The sequence below is a fragment of the Myotis nattereri genome (genome assembly GCF_964212035.1).
Source record: "Myotis nattereri genome assembly, chromosome: 18".
Taxonomy (NCBI): Eukaryota; Metazoa; Chordata; class Mammalia; order Chiroptera; family Vespertilionidae; genus Myotis; species Myotis nattereri.
In genome coordinates this window covers 8,222,039-8,235,471 of record NC_138093.1, presented here as the reverse complement: position 1 = coordinate 8,235,471, position 13,433 = coordinate 8,222,039, and the positions used below count along the sequence as shown (strand labels likewise).

Here is a 13,433-nt window from a genome sequence, read left to right as displayed (position 1 = left end):
CCATTGCCCACCGTACCCCTTCCCTAACCCAGTTCCCTCACCCACTGGTCCTTCAGCACCGTGGACAGAGCCGGGGGGGGTATAGTCGGAAAGCCCGTTGGGTTAGGCCGGGTCCTCCTCGCAGGCCCTGTGTCCCGGGGCACTAGCTGCCTGCAGTCCTCAGTCCACACGCGGCTGCCGCAGATGGTGCAGACCTGCGGGCACTGGGCTCCGAGAATCTCCTCCCGCCCAAACGTGAGTCACCACCAGAGCCACTTCCCATTAGCGTGTTAATGAGGAGGAAAGACCTTCCTCCCCCACCCGCCACCCGGGTACACACCAGCCCCGCAGCTTCCTGAGGCTCCAGCTAAAGTTTCCTCCCAGCTCTAGGAAGGCAAAGGGACCCGAGCCTGGAGCTCCGGGTGGGCTCCACATAGGAAGGAGCCCACCCGCCAACGAGGCGAGGACGCTAGACTTCTGTGGCAGGCCCCCCCTTACCCCCCCAAATCCGCGGGCGCGCCCCGGGGGGCTCAGACATCTGCAGGGCTGAGAGAAGCTCCTCGGAGCCCCTCCGCCAACCTGCTCCTGGACCTCACGCCACAGTTCCCCTAGTGGAGTTCTGCCTAAAGTCTAGCCTCCATCCTCCCATTTAATTTTGGTCTTTCTGGCCCCCACGATGCTTAATTGCAACACACATGATCTCCGTGGTGGTGTAGGGATGCAGGGAGGTGGGTCTAGTGGGAACCCAGCGCCCTCTTGAAAGGCCCCCACCATCCCTATTCTCCAGAAACTTTCCCCTCCCGTTGCCATGGAGAGAGACGGCCGCTGCCTCCCGTCGCCATAGCAACATGCGGTACCGGGGACCGCAGGATTGCGGGGCTTGAGAAGACTTTTTGCAGTTTGCATTGCCCCGCAGTCTGAGGGTTTTCTGCCTCCGAAGCTGGGGCTTGGGGCAAGTCTAACTTTTCCCGTCAGGAACCTTGGCCACGGCCCCCCAGACCCGCCGGTGGGCATCCTCTGTTACAGGTTTTTCTATTTCGTCACCACTGGTATGGCATGGGGCAGTTCACCAGTTTCACAAACACTGTCTTTATATCCCCAGGTGCTCGTGAAACACTGCTCATCGTTATACTCCCGTACAGAGAGGGAAACTGAGGCCCAGAGAGGCCCAAGGTCACCCCAGGCAGTGAATGCGGAGCCAGATCCCCGGCCCTCTCCGGGGCCTTGCATCCTCCAGGGTGCAGGACAACCGGGTGCCATCTCCTGGAGCCCGCCGGGACTCAGGCGGGTCCCCAAGTGTAGAGGGGGCGGCCGAGAGGCGCCAGACGTGCCAGCTGCCGCGGGATGGGCGCGGGATGCCACGTGAGGGGCGGAGACCCTGCGGGAAGTGATTAAAAGCCCAAGGGAGCCGCAGGGCCCGCGGTGCCGGGAGGGTCTTCTTGGGGCCGCCTGTCCCGCCCCAGTCCGGCCGGGCGCGCGATCCCGCGGCTGCACCGAGGGCCTGGGTGTCCCGGGCATGAGCGGGGCGTGGGGGGTCGAGCGGGCTCGGTGCCAGGCGGCGCTCGCGGTCCTGGCCTCGCTGTGCCGGGCCCGGCCGCCCCCTGTCGGGCTGGACGTGCAGACTTGTCGGAGCTTCGAGCTACAGACCCCAGAGCGGAGTCCGAGCCCGGCCGACGCAGGTAACGCGAAACCCGAGGCCCCTCCTTCCCTGGATCGTCACCCCAACTGTCCACACTCTCAGTCCCCAACCCTCTGGCCCCGGGAGCACGGGACCGAGAGCGAACTCAGGCTCCAGATCCTGGATTCGCAACCATTCTCCGCCAGTGCCCTGGCCCGTGGCCCGCAGGGCAGGCGGCGCGGCGCCAAGGGGCCCCGGGAGGAGAGGACCCCCTCCCCGCTCCCGTGTGACCCCGCGGAAAGCTGGGCCCCCGCGATGCGGCGCCCCTTGGGGCCTCAGTTTCCCTTCCGTCCCTGCGCTCGCCCTGGGGGCGATCTGCCCGGGGAGGGGTCTGTGCGGGGAGCAGACCACGGACATCCCGGCTGAGGACCTAACTCGTCTCCTCGGGAGGTCGCGGTCCCAGGGCCCGCCTGTCGGTCTGTCCGTCCGTTTGTCTGCTCCCGGGGGGAGCGCGGCCCGAGCCCCCTGGGCCTCCCGGGGAGAAACTTGGGTCTGAGGCCGGCACGCGGTCTTTGTGCCCCGGCGTCTCGGCGGCGAGCGGCTCCCCGCGCCTCCGCTGGGGGGCGGGGTGGGAGGTGTCGCAGCGTCCTCCCCCGCCGCCTATAACTCGCTCCCGCGGCCTCCCTGACTCACTCGGACTCGGGGCCGGGGCGCGACGGAGCCGGTGCCTCCCGCCGACTTTGCCAAGCGGGCGCCTCCCGCCCGAGCGGCGCGGACCCTGCGCCCGGCGCAGCCCGGTGGCCGCCGAGCCCGGCCGGAGCCCACGCCGAGGCGAGCCCGCCCGAGCCGGTGAGTCCGCGCTCGGCCCCGCGGGGTCAGGGCCGGGGCGGCAGCGTCTCCCCGGAGTCGCGCCCTGGCGGCGGGAGCGCGGGAGGTGGGCAGGTGGTGGCCGGCGGGCCCCAGAGCCGCGCGGCCACGCCGCCCGCCGCAGCCGAGCCTCTTTGTCCCGACACCGACGTCGGGAGGGAGGCAGGGGTCGCGGCGCCCCCGGCGGGGAGGAGCTGGGCGCGCGAGGCCTCGGAGAATGCGGGGTGGGGGTGGGGAGGTCCGGCGGGGACCCGGGCGCCCCGGCCCCCTTCGCCCCGCAGACTCCAGCCCTCCCTGTCCCCCACCCTGACCCCCGTGGCGCGGGGCCGGGGTCTCGGTGCCAGCGGCGCGGGAAAAGGAGGAAGGGGCCGCGAGAGGCGGGAATTTCGTCTCCTCGCACTTCTCCCGGGAGGCCCAGGGTCCTGTCTTCACTTGAGGTTAAAGGTCAGGCCCATCGGTAGGTCCTGGGTTAGGAACGGCCCTGGGGTCGGGGAGAGGGTGGAGTAGGGGCCTCGGGGATCCTATGTGTGAGGGTGTGTGTCCAGCCCGCAGGGGGCCCGGTCCGCGCTGCGTGCGGTTGTAGGAGGCGCTGCTCTCTCTCTGGCCTTGGCGATGTCTAATCGAGGGGTTCTCTGCGACAGGAGGGACTCGGGTTAGACATGAGGAACTTTAGGGGGTGGCGGGTGATGGAGGTGGGAGGCTCGATTCTCCTTCTTGGAGAATCTCAGACTAGGTTAGACCCGGCCAGTGCTATTAGACTTCGGTTCTCCGGTGCCATCACCTCCTACACCACCCAACTCCCCATCCATACCCACCGGACGCACAATTTCCCCCAGTCAGGGAGGCTCTTCCTGCCTGCCTCGGGCTCGCTTCCATCCTCCCTCCAATGATGCACCCCCGTGGGGCCCTCAATGCGAGTCCTGAGCCTCAAACCCTAAAGGGGATAATACAAGGTGGGGGCACACCTGTCGGGTTCCATCTGGAATGGAGGCGACCCCACCTGTCTGTCCAGGGCAGAGATGCTGGGGCGGGGGTAGTTGTGTGTGTGTGTGTGTGTGTGTGTGTGTGTGGTACATCCTGATACGGGGAGGCACTGGTGTTCTGACTAGAGGGACACCCTGTTGTCTGGAATGACAGGTACCTGACCACCAGGCTGAGGGTGAGGGAAGGCAGAACAGCTCGAGCCAGTGGGCCCAGATGAACCAGTATGTCTTCCTCGCAGGCGGCTCCAGAAAGCGAGTTTGAGTTGCAGCCCTCGGGAACTTTAACTTTCCCTGCTGAGTCACAAGCCTCAGGAACCCTGGGGACCAAGCTGGGGGGCTGAAAGGGATGGGGGAGGCAACAGGGGGTCCTGGATCACAGCAAAAGAAAGAGGTTGAGAGCTGCTTTGGGATCGTGCCCTTTAGGTGAGCACAGGGTCTGGGAAGATGCTGTAGCATTCAGGACCAGACCTCTGGGGAGCCCCCCTCCCAGCCTGCTCCCTGCATCCCAGAGCCACTGCCTGGGTCCAGATTCTCCATCAGAGAAGGCTGTGTTTTGTTTTCTCCATCTGCAGTTACATGAAAAATGCAAGTGGCTAGCGCATGCCCAGTCCACTTTATCACTGTATGTTTCTCCTGCTTTCCTCCTGCTCTAAGTCCCTACCTCGTGGGGTTTCTAGTAACACCCTGAGATGCAACAATTGCAATTCAGACTCTACTATCATTTACCACGACCTATTCTAAGCCAGCGTCTGTGCTAGGAATTGCACAGGAAATCTCAACCAGACCCCGACTTGGAAACGCCTCGACACAAAATGTCCCAGCTAAAAGCAAGTTCCCTTTTTCTTTAAAAGCTCTAAAGGCAAAGGGTCTGCTTCCTCCTTGATATACGCCTCCTACCCTCTGCCCCCTGCCACCAGGGGACATGGCAGGCAATCTCCATCTTTCAACTTTTTCCGTAGGCCAAGTTTTAAAGTGATGGGTGTGGGTGGCACGGGCTCTGGACTGGAGATAGCAAGCAGAGGTTTGGAGGTGTTCCAGAAAATGCAGGAGCCTGTGGGGGAGACCCCGAGCTGCCTGCCCCGTCTCGGCTGGCAGCCAGGAATGGGTTATTCCCTTGCTCACCTATGGCCATGAGACGTATGTGATGTTTGTTCACTTCTCTAATGACTCTGGAGATGTACTTTGATTCAGCCACCGGCTTTGAAGTTGGCTGTTTGCAGCACAGATAATATTGTCCCTGCTTGTGATGGCACATTAAATGCACAGCGTGTCATCCACACACAGAAGTCTTGTTTCTGTTCTGATCAGCCCCTCTCTCCCTCCTTGCTGGGAGGAAGGCCTTCTGCAGGCTTTGCCTTCCTTTGAGAATCCTGGCATTCGCACCTGGCCTGGTGGTCTTCTCATCCTCTGGTGTGCCTTGAGCCTCAGGATTCTAGAACCAGGCTCCAGCATGCTGGAGTGGTAGAGCCTTGGACTCACAGTTCTAGAAGTTCTCTTCTCCTGACTGGGGGCATCAAGAGTGGGGGAGGTGGATCCAGAATGCTCTGTCCCTCTGAGCTCTGTACAAAAGACGTGTCTCTTCTAACTGGTGTCGTGTCACTCTGTGCTTCCTGCCCACAGAGTTGGGCCGCGGATAACATGTGGCTGCAGATAATGAGGACGAAGATGGAGGCGTGGGATCAGGCCCGGCTTCTGGAGGGTCTGTGGGGCTGTCTGGAGTGGAGGATGAAAGGGGGAAGGAAAGGCCCCCCGCGCTTGGTGGCACCCCTGCTGGTCCTGCTTAGAAAAGCGGACTCTCAGGACTGAACGCCTGGGCCACACGTAGGAGCTGAAGTCAGGGGGGCCTCCAGCTTGGGATGCTTCAGGGACATGGCACCCCTCATCCCTCCCCTCTCTCTATTGTAGATCTGTTTTTCTTGCTCTACATGAGCCCAGGCAGACCTTTCCCCTGACGAGTTGCAGGTATAAACAGGAAGAGCGGGGTGGAGGGTAAAGAATCTTCTGGCTCTCTGTCTGCCCCCTACCCCCCTATCACCCCAGCCTCGATCTCCACATTCAGAGGGACCACATGCCCTGACCAACCAGGCAGAAAGGTCAGTCACCATCTGCCAAAATAACACTAAGAACTGCTAAATGAATGCCAATACTCTGCGGGCTGTAGCACTCATCAGCCCCGTCTTACCGCTGAAGCCCTTAATGAAGGTGGACGCGGCGGCCAGTCAGAAAGCTTGGTGCGGCCGTAATTAGCCCAGCACTGTCTCTCCCCATCACGGCCTTTTCGGGAGCATTAATTCCTTTTCTGTTTGGACTCCGCTAATTATCCCCATCGGTACTTTGGCCTGGATCTCTGAAAGCAGGAGAGAAAGCAAAGTCTCTCCGCTCCCCCTCCTGCTAACCCGGAATTTTAATTACACCAGGTTCTCCTAATAAATTTACAAGCCTCGGCAAAGCTCATTATGAATGGATCGCATCCGTGCGCCTTGGAACAGAAGAACCCCTGCCCACCCCCCCAACACACACACACACACACACACACACTCACACACACACAGGTATTTCTCAGGTACATCTCGGCAGGGGCCGTAGGTTATTTGCCTGGTGGCTGGTGGGTAACCCGCCGTGTCTGCACTTCCCAGGGAAGAAAGGGTGGGGGATGAGGAGGTTGGCCATAAGCCTGGTCTCCAGGTTCTGCCCAGGTTTGCAGGGTCCGGTCATAGAGTAGAGGATGGCCCCCACCCTCTCCTGATTATAACAAAGAGATGCTGCCCCAGTTACTCTGCCCAGCCCTCAGCTGGACAGCTCTTCAGCTCAGCCTCCAGCTCCCTCGGAGGCCTGGCTCAGGAGCCTGGACTCGGGCATCAGAAAGTCCCAGGTTCAATTCCCAGTTTTTCCACTTAATGCGATGTTCTTTCGCACAAGTTACTTAAGAGGTGAATACTAATTTCTTAGGGAGGCTTTAAAGATGAAGTGAGATCATGTAAGGGGGTACAGTGCTCACCCCATAGAAGTAAGTAACAAATAACATGGCTGGTATTAATATTGGAATAATAATGCCCAGAGGCGTTTCCAGTCCCAGACCAGGCCCTGTTCCTCCCAGGCTTGAGCCTCTGTGGTTTTTGCTTTATGGCTCTGGGTCTCTGGGTCGCATTGTCTGTCTCTGTCGTCTGTGTCTGAATGACAGCCCCTCGCCCTGCAGCCTTCTCCAGATTTGAGGGGAGCAGGGAAAATGGTCCTTTCTTTTCACTTCCTCTCCCCAGTTTATCTTTTCAATTACAATCTGTTAACGAAAATGCCTGTTACTGTTGCAAAATGGATTTTCCTGACATGGGAACCCATTGGAAAAATGGGGACAAAAGCAAGCGATAAGAGCCACAGATGAATCCTAACACTATGGGTGGAGAGAGGGCGGGGGCACTGGGGCTCTGTCTTTGGAGAAAGAAGTGTCAGTTGTGGAGATAAGAAAGCCCTGGTTGCTAATTAATAACCCAGCATTTCCTGGCGAGAGAGGGAGGCCATGAGCCATCACCCGTGCCAGACAGCCTCACTTAAGGTGACAGGCAGGTCCTTCAGGAAGATCTCAACTTCCCGGGACAGAGGAGGGGCCTGAGGGTCTCTCAGACACTCCGCCTCTGGGCTGGTGTCCCCCTCCTCTGCCTCAGAGGGCCCAGCTGTGGGTCCATTCTGTACGCAGTAAATGATTATCCTCCAACAAAAAAAAGCAAAGCATGAAGAACAATAACAGTGTACGTTTGGGCCGCTTTGCTGAAAGTCTTCGTTTCTCTAATATTCACAGTGAGTCTGTGAAGTAGGGATAATTAGAATCCCCATTAACTAAGAGACCAAGGTTTGGTGAAGTTAAGTAACTTGTTCAAGGTCACACCATCGGACATGTGGGCGGACATGCTCTGGTCATTCTGGCGCTGGTGCTCCCCGAGATGTCCTGCCGTGTCTGCGCCCCAGTGAGACCCACTTCCCCAGCCGGGCCTAGAAGCCAGGCGCCCTCGCACCGTGCCAGGTCCCTGGTGTGTTCCCCATGCCTCGTTCCAGAGCTCTTTGCTGCTGGATAATTGGCCAGAATGGTTTCCCAGAGCAGGTGCCTGTGGAATCCGGCTCCTCTGATGCCCAATGAAGACGTTTCATGCCTAATATTGAGCAAAGGACTGCTTTCCTCCAGTTTCCAAGGAAAGCGTTGCGAAAGCGTCACACAATCTCAGTTGTTGACTTTTCTTTATGATTTTCTTTTGGAGCTCACGCTGCCCACCAGCTGGCTGGTGAGGGCAACAACAAAACAACGGGACCAGGAGCAAGCACATGAGTAGTGACTGAGAGACTTGCAGATGTGAGAGCTTTCCTGTGGTGCCCCTATGTCTTGAGCCAGAGAGAGACCTGGCTATGTATGAAATACAGTATTTCTGCTAGTAAGTTTGTTCCTGGTTGATTATGATAAAGTTAAAGCTATCTCTGCTTATTAGAGTTCATGGCTTGCAAGTGTTCTGCCAACAAAATAAATTTCACAACGAGGGGATATTTAAAGCCTGACTGGGTGGAAGCAGGTACTTCTAATAAAAATTGCTACCCGACCAGTATGGCTTAGTGGTTGAGCGTTGACCTATGAACCAGGAGGCCACAGTTTGATTCCCCGTCAGGGCACATGCTTGGGGTTGAGGGCTTGCTCCCCAGTGTGGGGCCTGCAGGAGGCAGCCAATCAGTGATTCTCTCTCATCACTGATGTTTCTATCTCTCTCTCCCCCCTCCCTTCTTCTCAGAAATCAATAAAAATATATATTTTTTAAAATAGCTAATATTTATTATGTTGCTTACTACCTTCCAGGCACTGTCCTCAGCATTTCTGATATACTTTTGATCTCACTGAAACCTCACAATGCCCCTATGAGGTAGATACTATCATTATACCCATTGTACAGATGAGGAAACCGAGGCTGAGAGAGCTTAAGTAGCTCGTGAAAGTCACACAGTGTAAAGCCAGTGGAGATGGACATTGAATGAGCCCAATCTGAGCTCCCTTCTCTCCAGGCTGAAGGGGAAATAAAGAAGGAAGATGGGGAAGAATACCAATATTTGGGAAGTATTTTCTCTTTCCAGTGCTGTGACAAGGGCTTTTGCCCTAATGAGAGGGCTGCCTCTGCCTTGTCATGAAGCTGTGCCTGGTGTCCATATGAAGTGCACTGGGTCAGGACTCAGATGGTGGCTGAGCTGCCCATCAAATCTTACCTGCCTCCCGGGGCTGTGGTTCCAACAAGACACGGGTGGGGAAAAGGCTCTGAAGGCGACCTGTGCACCTGTGAGGGCAACACGTCCTGGCCCATTGGCCCCAGCAGGCAGGGTAGGAAGGCACACAGCTTAGGCCAGCGGTCGCCAACAGGTGATCTGTGAGGTACGAAAGGTTGGCGACCACTGGCTTAGGTGAGCTGGGCTTCTGCACGGCCCTCAGGCCTCGGAGAGCCTACCCTTCCCAGCCTCGATGCGCCTTTAACCAGGCTAAGTGGGCTGGCTGAGTTCAAGGCCACATGCAGTGATTTGAAGGGGGCTAAGTCCTGTACAATTACCCCCTGCCCTGGCCTAATTCTGCTCTTCCCGGCCTTGCTCACCTCCTTGCATCCCCTGTGAGGGTGAACCCAGGACCCGGGACCCGGTTCTCCGCACAGTGCCTGCCTGGGGGGCGTGCAGGGAGAAGATCCGGTGGGCAGAGGAAGGCCTCCTGGTCTTACATAACCAGCACTCAGCGCTGGGTGCTGATTCCCAGGAATCCATACCCCAGCCTCCCTTAATCACAGCTTCGAGGGAACAGCAGCAGGGGGCCACACGGAGAAGCGTTCAAAATAGCAACCTCACGGAGGAAGAATTGATTCCCTCGGCCCGCCTCCTGCCCCACCTCTCTCTTCATTTAGGAATTCAGTATTTTGTCAGGCTGAGCATTTAAATGCACGCTATGCTCTCTGGACCCCTCCACCTCTCCCCCTTCCTCATTAAAATTCGAATTACTACCAGAGCAAGTCAGATGTATGATCAAAAGAAAGCCAAGTCCTAGAAATACCTTTTGTTTTAAGATGACTCACTGCAGAGAGGCAGCCAGCACAGCTGTAACGGAGAGCAGAGGTCAAGGGTCCGGAGCTGGCAGATACTTAGGAGGAGGATGCATCTGTCTGGGGTTGCTCTCGAGCACCCCAGGGGCTGAGGGCCTAAGGAAACAGTGTGCTTATCTGTCCCCATGATATATGCCACACATCAACAGAGAGAAATGCAGGGCCGGAGAGCCTGGGTCGTATCTCAGCGCCACCACTCGAGCTGTGTGGCTCTGGGCAGTCAGTTCAGTCCTCTGTGCCTCGGTTTCCTCATCTGCAAAATGTGGATGATAGCCAGGCCCATTTCCCTGGAGAGTATGAGTAATACACATAAAAAGTGCTTTGTACTTTGGACATGGCAATGTTCAATGACCTAAATACAATAATAAAATGCCATCATTTCTATTACTACCAACTTGTATGTATGTTAAGGTTTTTATGTTTTCTTTTCTTGATTGATTTTAGAGAGAGAAGAAGGGAGAGGAAGAGAGAGGGAAACATTGATGTGAGAGAGGATCACCGATCGGCTGCCTCCCATACACACCCCAACCAGGGATCGCACTGGGGATTGAGCCCACCACCTGGGCACATGCCCTGGCTGAGAATTGAACCGGCAATCTTTCAGTGCACGGGACCACGCTCAACCAACTGATCCACGCTGGCCAGAGCTTGATGTCTTATTATTAAGATAGTAAATACATATTAGAACAAGCTGATACTTCTTCTCTTGTGCCACCTGGATGCATGCAACACCCCATTAGAGACCTCAGTCTCTGGGGAAGGACTGACCTGGCTCCTCTGGCCCAGAATGGCTCCATTGTCTCTGTGCAGGGGCCTGGGGGTTGGTGCAGGTGGCCGAGGACTTGAGGGTTCTCTGCTGTTACTCCCTATTCATAACGTGGTAGCTGGTCAAGGCCAGTAGCCTAAGCCAGGGAGTCGGAAGGCAGTGCTGGCTCCCCAGAGAGGGTGGCTGGTGTCCTCGCCTCCTTGTCAGGCCCCTCTGGATGGGGGACCGCTCTCCCTGGGGCCTGCATGCTGTGAGAGTACTCTGGGTCCCCCCAGGAGGGACCTAGCATCTCTGTACTCCAAGCAGAGCTTAGCACTTGGCCCAAGGCAGATGCTCAGCAAAGTTGGTTGAAGAGATAATTACAGCTCCTTTATGTGCCATTCATTCATTCACTCATTTATTCTCATGGGCCAGTTTCTGTGCGAGGCCCTGAGTCAGACGAATATAAAAAAACACAGGGTTCCAGTAGCCGACAGCTTAATCAGAGACAAACAGGCTGGGACGGTGGAAAGAGCCCCGGGCTGGGCGGTGGACATCTGAACCCTGGTCCAGGCTCTGTGTCTGACCTGTGACCCAGGCTAGTCCCTTCTCTAGACCACTCCTCCCACCTGCAGCAGCACAGCCTGGCCTCGATACTTGTAGGATTGTTTCTCTCCTTCATAAGATTCTTAAGGCATCGGAACAAGATCATCCCGGGGCTGCAAACTCACAGGCCTGCTGCAGGGGCCAAGCAGGGAACAGGGAGTAGAACTGGTGGGAACACACCCCTCCAAATGTTCCCATCGGGCATGAGTGCAAGGGTAGGTACCAAGTCATCTGTCCTTTGCCAGAGTAGCAAAAAGTCTGGTGGTGATGGCGGTGGAATCTCAATCTTCCAATCATCATGTCAGCATACAAGACTTCCCTGCTGGCCTGTCCACAGGTGACCTTTGTGCACACTTGCCAGGGTACCATTGCTTCAGAGCCTCTGACCTTTCTTCTCAGAGTCAGAAGAGGCCTTGGGCTCAAGAGGCCTTTCCTACAGGTGGGACGAGAGGTCTGCTCAATCATTTCTCCCAGAGGGAGGCATCCGCACAGCTCCCTGGGGATAAGGGCCATCCTACTGGGGGCAGGGGTGGGCTGGGGGTGGGGCAGCGAGCGCCCACCCCTGAACCAAGTACAACATTCAGAAATACCAGTTTCACAGCAGAGCTCTCAAATAGCCACAGGAATGGGGCAAAAAGAAGAGACAGCTCTAGGGATCGTTTGTGTTTACTAGTAGCTTTGAAATAAACTGTGTGCCTCGGATTCCAACTTAACACAAGTCTTTATGGAGCCTACTACGCACAGAGTTCTGAGTATAGAAGAAGTATTAGACCTAATCTCGGCCCTCAAAGCGATGGTGCAGGATTTCATTCATTGCAAGTCAAATCAATAACTACTTACTGAGCTCCTGCTCTGGGCTCCGTGGGGGGAGGGGGAGGGCGGAGGGGGAGGTCCTGAAGCTTCCCATCTCCAAGGCGGCTCAGCCTGTTGAGGAAGAGAGCTGTGCCCGAAAATGACCCTGCCATACGCCAGCCAGGCCATCGTAACAGCTCTAATAGAAATTCAAACGGCATCCGAATGTGAATGCTTCACGACTCTGCACATTTGCTTAGGCTGTTACTGAAATTACTCTCCCTTCCCCGTGCACAAGCCAACAAGCATCAGGTGCTCCCCAAGCTGGCCGTGGGGGGAGGGGCGCTGTAACCTCAGCCGCGGGTGAAGGCCAGTGGGCTGCGGAGCATCAGCCCTGAAGCCATGTCCCCTCCGCCTGGGCAGCTTTCTCACGACCGTTCTTTTCTCTTCTTCCGTCTTTGTCCCTTGTGTGTGCTCCCTCTCCCATCGCCCTGCCCGTTCTCCCGCCTCCGTCCGCCCGTCCCTCCCTGCCTGGCGCATGCCGAGGGCAGGCACCTCTGTCGGCCTCGTCGCAGCCGTAGTTGTCGTGTGTGGCGTGGCCCTGGTGGCAGTTTTTCTCTTTCTCTTTTGGAAGCTGTGCTGGACGCCCCGGAGGAACAAGGAGACCTCCAGTCCCTCTTGTGCTAAGGTCCCCGGCTCCAGAGGCGCCATGGCGGACAAGCTGAAGGACCCCAGCACCCTGGGCTTCCTGGAGGCGGCCGTGAAGATCAGCCACACGTCCCCAGACATCCCGGCCGAGGTGCAGATGTCCGTCAGAGAGCACATCGTGCGTCACACGCGGCTGCAGCGACAGACCACAGAGCCAACGTCATCCACCAGGTGAGGGGTGCCCTCCCTGCCCTCACCCCACACCCTCACATTCTCATATTCAATAAAGAGACTCTGAGAGGGGCAGAGGCCAGAGATAATAACAAGTGAACTATGATTGGAGAACATTTCAGAGGATGTGCTCCATGGTGGGTGATCAGCTAGGAGGTGGCACCCCCAAAGCCCTCAGGAAAGGGGAACCCCCGGGTGGGTGCTGTGCATGTGGTGTGCATGGGGTTATGTGCGGGTGGGAGGTATTGGGTGTTTGGAGGGAAGGAAAGACATCAGACAGAGGGAAGAGAATATGCCAAGGCCAAGAGGCATGAACGTACATGGGCGTCTAGGGATATGTCAACAGGGCCTTGGAGCTGGAGTCTGCAGTGCCCGGGAATTTCTTGGTAGCCCCTGGCAGAGTTCCCCACACGACAGCGTTTATATTCATGGCATTCTTTAACGGAAAAACCAAAACCAACAACCGCCACATAATCACAAAAATCTGCTCTAAATCCAGAAACACTTTTAACAGAAGTGATGCGTGCAGGCATGAGACATTGTGTTTCTTCACAACGCAGGGCTCTGTGGGTTCCTGGTCCCTGCAGTGTCTCCCCCAGCTCCCAGGGGACAGCCGGAAGGAAGGAGGCCTGGTCTCCAGGCTGGAGGGCTGGAATGAAAGGGCTGGGGTCATGTTGACTGAGTTCATCGTATGGCCTAGAGCAAGCCTCACTATTCCCCACTGTAAAACAGAGCTAATGACTCTGGGGTGGCTGTGCGGAGCCCATGAAAGAATCCCTTTGAGGGAGGCTGGGGGACTGTCTAGGGCGGGGGGATAAAATGGACACATATGTAATACCCTTTGTAATACTTTAAGCAAT

General features: G+C 57.0%; 1 protein-coding gene across 1 annotated transcript in view; it reads left to right on the top strand.

Moving 5' to 3' along the window:
- Nucleotides 1–1,495: 1,495 nt before the first annotated feature.
- Nucleotides 1,496–13,433, top strand: part of SYT6 (synaptotagmin 6) — a gene marked incomplete at its 5' end in the record, with an annotated part of 48,395 nt that continues 36,457 nt past the window's right edge. Inside the window, 2 exons of the mRNA XM_081112858.1 lie at nucleotides 1,496–1,658; nucleotides 12,246–12,573. Of these exons, the coding sequence (XP_080968984.1) occupies nucleotides 1,496–1,658; nucleotides 12,246–12,573 (491 nt within the window). The remainder of the gene's footprint in view (nucleotides 1,659–12,245; nucleotides 12,574–13,433) is intronic.